Source organism: Macrobrachium rosenbergii, chromosome 18 (genome assembly GCF_040412425.1).
Source record: "Macrobrachium rosenbergii isolate ZJJX-2024 chromosome 18, ASM4041242v1, whole genome shotgun sequence".
Classification (NCBI taxonomy): Eukaryota; Metazoa; Arthropoda; class Malacostraca; order Decapoda; family Palaemonidae; genus Macrobrachium; species Macrobrachium rosenbergii.
Genome location: NC_089758.1, coordinates 20,947,288 through 20,955,917, shown reverse-complemented (window position 1 = coordinate 20,955,917; position 8,630 = coordinate 20,947,288). Strand labels below are relative to the sequence as shown.

The 8,630-nt window shown below is 39.7% G+C and overlaps 1 protein-coding gene across 1 annotated transcript; it reads left to right on the top strand.

The window, feature by feature from the left end:
• Window positions 1–2,643: 2,643 nt before the first annotated feature.
• On the top strand, window positions 2,644–4,683 carry LOC136847961 (uncharacterized). Its single transcript, XM_067119981.1, has 2 exons — window positions 2,644–2,720; window positions 3,087–4,683. Exons 1-2 carry the CDS (start codon window positions 2,644–2,646, stop codon window positions 4,681–4,683), a joined length of 1,674 nt encoding a protein of 557 aa, XP_066976082.1.
• Window positions 4,684–8,630: the final 3,947 nt, after the last annotated feature.

Sequence of the window (8,630 nt, the reverse complement as noted above, 5' to 3'; positions counted from 1 at the left end):
GGTATATTTTTTTTAAACATTAGCCAATCACATCACGCACTACAATTCTAACCTCTTTGAGGTAGAGACGTCAAGCTTCGCACATATCATCTATGACTATGAGTGACTGAAATTTGATAATGCGGTGGTTTCAAGAGTCAAGGTCATACTCAGGGGTCAAAGGTAAAACATGAATTTATCCTTAGCCATAACTTTCGTACTATACGATGTACAAATTTCATATCTGGCATGCATGCATCACCAATAAGACCAATATCGAGCATGAGGTCAAGATCAAGGGATACACGGGGGTTAAAGGTTAAAGGTACAAAAATACTTCGCACCCCTGTGGCCACTTTACTTCACGAACATTGTTTCCTCTTAAAATCCTAACACAAAAGCACTCTCTTCTTTTTTTTACTTCCCTGTCCAAAGAGTCTACTACTATACTTGAAATAAACACAGACTTTTTAATTATTATTATTATTATTATTATTATTATTATTATTATTATTCAAAAGATGAAACCTATTCATATGGAACAAGCAAACGGGGGCCATTGATTTGAAATTCAAGCTTCCAAAGAATACGGTGTTCATTAGGTAGAATTCAGACGGGGTAGAGGGAAAATCAGAAAGGAGAGGCCCCACTTACTAAAAAAAAAAAAAAAAAAAAAAAAAAAAATTGAGAGAAGGAAACGAAATAGCTGTAAGGGCGAAACATACTTCTTTTAATCCTTTCTCATATATCATCTCGAAATATGCTTTCGACAATATTACATACAGTTATGAAAGTGATTCACCTTTAGCGAACAATTTCTTGATGAAACTGTGTAACGAAATGGAATGAAAAAAAAAATAAAATAAAAATAAAATACTAGGTACAAGAGCAGACAAGAACCAACTCTGTTTAACGTTTCCATTGGAAACAATTTTACTGTAACGTTTCATTTGTGAACTGAGGGCATCTCTCATTTTCCACTGCGTTCAATATTGCATGAAAAATTGCTCCATGATTATTTTCGTCTTATGCGTTGAAACACGTTAATATTCCTAAAAGCCAATCTTCGTACTTTATTGAGATGCGGAACACTTACATTTATGAATACGCAAATAATAGATGCCAATGTCAGGAACTGCAAGAAATGATACCCTAAGGTAAAATTTGAAATTAAGAAATAAGAAAAAATTACATTCAAGAAGGCAGAACTAGAATTTCATAAAAATAAAAATAAAAAAACACTCACTGGAGAATTTAGAAATCGACACTTTCCTGATGTACATATAAATGACTTATGACTTAAGTAATCATTTTGGTTGTACTAGGTTTCTTTTATTATATATGTTGAGAGGCTCACTGGCTCCAGACAAAATATATTATTATAGTCCGCTTTATCATCTATTTTTTTTTCAAATTATATTTTTATGTTTTTTTTTTCAAAGATTTACACAAATATGGAAATTGCTAGTGCCTGGGAAAGGAAATATTGCATACTAACACACACAAATATATATATATATATATATATATATATATATATATATATATATATATACATATGTATATATATATATGTATATATATATATATATATATATATATATATATATATGTATATACATATGTATATACATATATATATACATATATATATATATATATATATATGTCTCCTTTACCGGGTTCTTCAATTACCCGGTTTAGTGCAAATGCCTGAAGAGGAATATTATATGCTCGAACAGAGGAATATCATATGCTCGAACAGTCATTAAGCTATAATTTAAAAAGAGGAATTATTAGACGATAAAACCTTTCTCAATATTTAAACTCACACAAAAATGAAAGAACAGAAGAAAGCGAAAACTCAAGTTGCATTATTTGCACAACAGTATGGACATCGCTCCCTTAGTGATATCGTTTCTTATTTGAAGATAAGAGAGTAATTTACTGGTTGAGTAAATATTTAACTAACTTCCAACAACATTATTTTACATATAGATTGGATGCGAACGGATATGAATGAGGAAATATGAAACATAATTAAAATCAAGACTGCATCTTTCATATTCTAGACGTAAACTAACATTAACGTATGTGCATTTTATTCTTTATAAGTGAACGAATGTTTCATGTAGAGCTGCAAAACTTCGGAATCATAAATCAAGTATATACGTCGAGTTTCGAAAGTGAACGATTCTTCTATATAAAGATGAGATATTTATCCCCTATGTAATTAAATTTACGCTTTTGGTACATTGAAAGGGGGATGAATATGATTACAAGGAATGGATTGTTATTGAAAGAGTTTTCACTAATAAATATCAGTGTACGTTGTTTTAGTTTTCTGTAAAAGAAAACTATTGTGCCGGCTTTGTCTGTCCGTCCGCAATTTATTCTGCCCGCAATTTATTCTGTCCTCACTTTTTTCTGTCCTCACTTTTTTCTGTCCTCACTTTTTTCTGTCCGCCTTCAGATCTTAAAAACTGCTGAGGCTAGAGGGCTGCAAATTGGTATGTTGATCATCCAACCTCCAATCATCAAACATACCAAACTGCAGCCCTCTAGTCTCAGTAGTTTTTATTTTATTTAAGGTTAAAATTAGTCATACTCGTGTTTCCGGCAACGATATAGTATAGGCCATCACAGGGCCCTGGTTAAAGTTTCATGGTCCGCGGCTCATACAGCATTATACCGAGATCACCGAAAGATAGCTCTGTTTTCGGTGGCCTTGATTATATGCAGTAGGGTCTGTACAGTTTCTTCGGCGCATATTTTACTTTTCTTTTGGAACTGAACGACAACGTGAGGGACGGCATAAGATTAAAATGCTAGGCATCAACTCATAAATGTACCATAATTCTCTCCATTTACGCTGATACTAAGCCCACGTAGAAGAGGTGGTTTAGAAGTAATGTTAACAGCCCAGCTTTGTAAAAAATAAATAAGAAAAAATAAAATAAATATATCAATAAATAAGTAAATAAATAAATAGATAAGTAATTTAAGGCGTTACGGAACATTCAACAACCCTTAGCGATCGGATGTGCAAGACGCTAAAGAAAGCCCCGTCCCACAATTCCCATCACCCCACTCCCAATCCCCTCCAGTTCCCATCACCACCACTTCCAATCCCTCCCAATTCCCATCACGTACTTCCAATCGCCCCCAATTCCCATCACCCCACTTCCAATCCCCTCCCCAGTTCCCATCACCCCACTTCCAATCCCCTCCCCAGTTCCCATCACCCCACTTCCAATCCCCAATTATCATTACCACCACTTCCAATCCCCTCCCCAATTCCTATCACCCCACTTCCAATCTCCCCCAATTCCCATCACCCCACTTAAAATTCCCCCAATTCCCATCACCCCCTCCCAATCGCCCCCGATTCCCATCATCGCCATTTCCAGTCCCCTCCCAGTTCCCATCACCCCTCTTCCAATCTCCCCAATTCCCATCACCCCACTTCCAATCGCCCCCAATTCCCATCACCGCCACTTCCAATCCCCTCCCAGTTCCCATCACCCCACTTCCAATCGCCCTAATTCACATCACCCCACTTCCAATCCCCCAATTCCCATCACCCCACTTCCAATCCCCCAATTCCCATCACCCCACTTCCAATCGCCCCCAATTCCCATCACCTCCACTTCCAATCCCCTCCCAGTTCCCATCACCCCTCTTCCAAACCCTTCCCCAATACCCATCACCCCACTTCCAATCGCCCCAATTCCCATCATCCCCACTTCCAATCGCCCCAATTCCCATCATCCCCACTTCCAATCCCCTCAATTCCCATCACCCCACTTCCAGTCGTCCCCAATTTCCATCACTCCACTTCCAGTGGCCCCCAATTCCCATCACCCCACTTCCAACCCCCCAATTCCCATCAACCCACTTCCAATCACCCCCAATTCCCATCACCGCCACTTCCAATCCCTCCCAATTCCCATCACCCCACTGCCAATCCCCAATTCCCATCACCCCACTTCCAATCCCCAATTCCCATCACCCCACTTCCAATCCCCCAATTCCCATCACACCGCTTCCAATCGCCCCCAATTCCCATCACCCCACTTCCAATCCCTTCCCAGTTCCCATCATCCCACTTCCAATCCCCTCCCCAATTCCCATCACCACCACTTCCAATCCCCTCCCCAATTCCCATCACCCCACTTTCAATCTCCCCCAATTCCCATCACCCCACTTTCAATCACCACCAATTCCCATCACCCCACTTCCAACCCCCCAATCCCCATCACACCACTTCCAATCGCCCCCAATTCCCATCACTGCCACTTCCAAACCCCTCCCCAGTTCCCATCACCCCACTTCCAATCCCCCCAATTTCCCATCACCCCACTTCCAATGCCCTCCCCAGTTCCCATCACCCCACTTCCAATCCCCTCCCCAATTCCCATCACCACCACTTCCAATCCCCTCCCTAATTCCCATCACCCCACTTCCAATCGCCCCAAATTCCCATCACCCCACTTTCAATCGACCCCAATTCCCATCACCCCACTTCCAACCCCCCAATCCCCATCATCCCACTTCCAATCGCCCCCAATTCCCATCACCGCCACTTCCAATCCCCTCCCAGTTACCATCACCCCTCTTCCAATCCACCAATTTCACATCACCCCACTTCCTATCGCCCTCATTTCCCATCACCACCACTTCCAATCCCCTAATTCCAATTAACCCACTTACAATCGCCCCCAATTCCCATCACCCCACTTCCAATCCCTCCCCAAACCCACTTACAATCGCCCCCAATTCCCATCACCCCACTTCCAATCCCTCCCCAATTCCCATCACCACCACTTCCAATCCCCAATTCCCATCACCCCACTTCCATTCCCCCCAATTCCTATCATCACCACTTCCAATCCCCATTTCCCATCACACCACTTCCAATCCCCCAGTTCCCATCAGCCCAGTCCTAATCCCCCAATTTCCATCACCATCACTTACAATCCCCCAATTCCCATCACCCGACTTCCAATCCCCCTAAATTCCCATCACCACCACTTCCAATCCCCCAATTACCATCAGCCCAGTCCTAATCCACCCCAATTCGTATCACCCAACTTCCAATCCCCCCAAATTCCCATCACCACCACTTCCAGTCCCCCCATTCCCATCAGCCCAGTCCTAATCCACCCCAATTCGTATCACCAAACTTCCAATCCCCCAATTCCCATCATCACCGCTTCCAGTCCCCCATTCCCATCACCCCACTTTCAGTCCCCTATTCCCATCACCACCACTTCCAATCCCCCCAATTCCCATCAGCCCAGTCCTAATCCATCCCAATTCCCATCAACCAACTTCCCATCCCCAATTCCCATCATCACTTCCAATCCCCAATTCCCATCAGCCCAGTCCTAATCCCCCAATTCCTATAACCACCGCTTACAATCCCCCATTCCCATCACCCAACTTCCAAAACCCCACGAAAAAAAAACAACATTGAGAGAAAATCGAGAACATCAGGTCTGTCTCTCCCATTTCCACTGCATCAGCTAGTGCCCCCTGCCCCCGCCCCCAAACCCCATAAAAAAACACACACACACAAACACAGGGCAAAATAAACATGAAATAACTGGTCCTTCCCTTAGCTCGCATTGCGTAGCTATTGGACACGCAATTGAAAAATAACTGACGGAGCAGTGGCAGGCAGAGGTTTTAATATTGCTAAACGTTCATTTCTGAGCGCAGCAAAGGCAACAAATATTGGCTTTCATATTTATTTTTATTTTTTTTTTCCTTTTGCATTTCGCGGAATCCATATGACTAAAAATGTAATCAGAATTCGTCGGCATATGAATATATATATGTGAGTGAAAATTGGGATAGAGTAAAGATTAGGAAGATGGTGGTATACATATATGTAGGTGTATGTATAGTATATATACTGTATATATATTATATATATGTGTGTTGTGTGTTTGTGTGTATGTGTACCCTACCTCTTTCATCTACTTTCTCCCATACTGTATTCCCATATTCATATGCCAAGAAATTCCGATTTGAATTTTGGCCATTTGGATACTGGCAATGCGAATTACCCCCCACACACACACACACACACACATATATATATATATATATATATATATATATATATATATATATATATATATATAATGTTTGTGTGTGTGTAAACCCCCATACATTACTTTTTCGGATGAATGAAAGCTTAACGTTATTGAAACATTGCCTTCTCTCATTACCATCTGTGAAAGCATGGTTACAGGGCTCGCAACTTCATCCCAAATTCACTGAATAGGATATTCCAGCAGTTCGTAGGAGCCTGGGGTAAGCAGCGATTTTTATTGTGTAAATAAAAGGCCTGACTGATAGACTGATTGACTGAAATTCCCTTTGGCTTGCAAGTTTGAGGACCCACCTAATGGATGGGAACATAGAAGTAGGAGAGAGTTCCAAAACCTAGGCGCAGAATGAAAAAAACATTCACAGAAGTGTAAAATTTAACTAGGTGACCGCTACTCTCTTGAACTGGGGAACTGGTTACCTGACGGGTGTTACTGGCTGGGTGAAAGATTTAGTATACGAGTATAGCTAATAATTTTCTTTAGGTGATATGCTTCGATGTGCTTCGTATCCCAGGTTAACCAGGAGGACACCAGTTGACAGAACGAGATAAATCGTTCTTTGATGCTGTAATGCAAACTAACAAATTCAGAACCTTAAATAGGACTGTAGAGTTAGTATAACGAACAAGATTTCTCTATAAAACAAATGATGACTATTTTATATCAGTACCATTAAAGTGATTTCTCCATAAAACTATTTGTACCTTCAATAGTTTTCCTAGAACTCCTCCTAATGTATTTTCCTATTTCTATTTTAAGGCTCTAAAATTTTAGCATCCGAGGAAACTTCATTTTTTCTCCCCAGGTTTACAATTAGTTCTTTTCTTTCGGTATTTTTTGTAACAGCATAAAACTCTTAACAGAGTCGTATTCCAGAAAAATAAGAATGACATTCTTTTTGACATGGTGGGATTACCTTGAATTGTTGACTCTCTCTCTCTCTCTCCACATTAAATTCCATTGGCGCTGACGTAGGAAGAAATCACGAACCTGGATATATATGCATCCTTAGCAATTTTCTCTATCTGGGATGAAGTTGCCAGTCCCATGCAATATTCCCACCCCGGCTGGTCCTAAGATGTTTCCTTCCAGGGGACTGAACTTTGGCTTCTTTCTATGTGACACGAGGTCGGAACCACTTTGATATATATATATATATATATATATATATATATATATATATATATATATATATATATATATATATATATATATATATATATATATTTATATTTATATATCTAAAATATATACAAAACTGTGTTTGAGTTCATGTTTGCGCGCTTGCGTTCGTGTGTGCGCGCGTGTGTGTGTGTGTGTGCATGCATGTATGTATCAACAGAAGTCTGTATGATATAACTGAAACCATGTTTCACGAGTAGTACTAAATGGTCATCGTATAAAAAAGGAATGGAGTGATCAATAAAATACTCTCTTACAAATGATTTTACTAAGGCGGATTTTAGTTTTCTGTACAAGAAAACTATTGTGCCGGCTTTGTCTGTCCGTCCGCACTTTTTTTGTCCGCACTCAGATCTTAAACACTGCTGAGGCTAGAGGGCTGCAAATTGGCATGTTGATCATCCACCCTCCAATCATCAAACATACCAAATTGCAGCCCCTCTAGACTCAGCAGTTTTTATCTTATTTAAGGTTAAAGTTAGCCATAATCGTGCATCTGGCAACGCTATAGAACAGACCACCACCGGGCCGTGGCTGAAAGTTTCATGGTCCGCGGCTCATACAGCATTATACCGAGACCACCGAAAGATAGATCTATATTCGGTGGCCTTGACTATACGCTGTACAGAAAACTCGATTGCCTCGAAGAAACTTCCGTTATTATATGGTGTTGAAATACTATTGAAAACATTATTTATGGTCGAGTGATGCAATAAGACAATAAAACCCATAACTGGACACAATAATGGGATCAGAAAGGAAAATATAATCTAAATAACAGAAACTAAAATTGTAAAAATATATAGTTTTGTGTGTGAAAGCTCTTTCATAACAAAAGATAAAAAAAATAAGGACAACAAAAAACCTCAACTTTAACCAATTCTGAAAAAAAAAAAAAAAAAAACCAAAGCCCAAAGTCTATACAGAAAACGGTAAAAAACACAACAGCACCCCACAAAAAGAAACCGATAACAAGAACGAATGTTAAATTTAGAGAAACGCGAAAAACTGAATAAAGCGGAAACCTTACAATGAAATGCAATAAGGCAACGCACGGAAATAACGGAACTTGACAAAGGTACAATGAATGAATTGCGACAAAGGGAATAATGCAAAACAAAAGCTGCTATCTAGCAGTGAAAAACAAAAGAAATACCAAATAAAAAAAAATATCAATGTAAAAGACATTTGGAATGTAAAGAATCGGGGCATCTGAGGAAATTAAAAGTAGATGGAATCTGCGTGGTAAAATTTTCGGTGAAAGGCGTCGCCTGACACTCTACCGGGAAAATAGCTAGCACAGTGACGGAATTGATTATATATATATATATATATATATATATATAT

What these genes read in the sequence shown, in the direction of transcription:
- LOC136847961 (XM_067119981.1), top strand. Translation starts at nt 2,644, where the DNA reads ATGGTCCGCGGCTCATACAGCATTATACCGAGATCACCGAAAGATAGC. An exon ending in GGTGGCCTTGATTATATGCA is followed by an intron (nt 2,721 to 3,086) that starts GTAGGGTCTGTA and finishes AATCCCCTCCAG; the next exon opens with TTCCCATCACCACCACTTCC.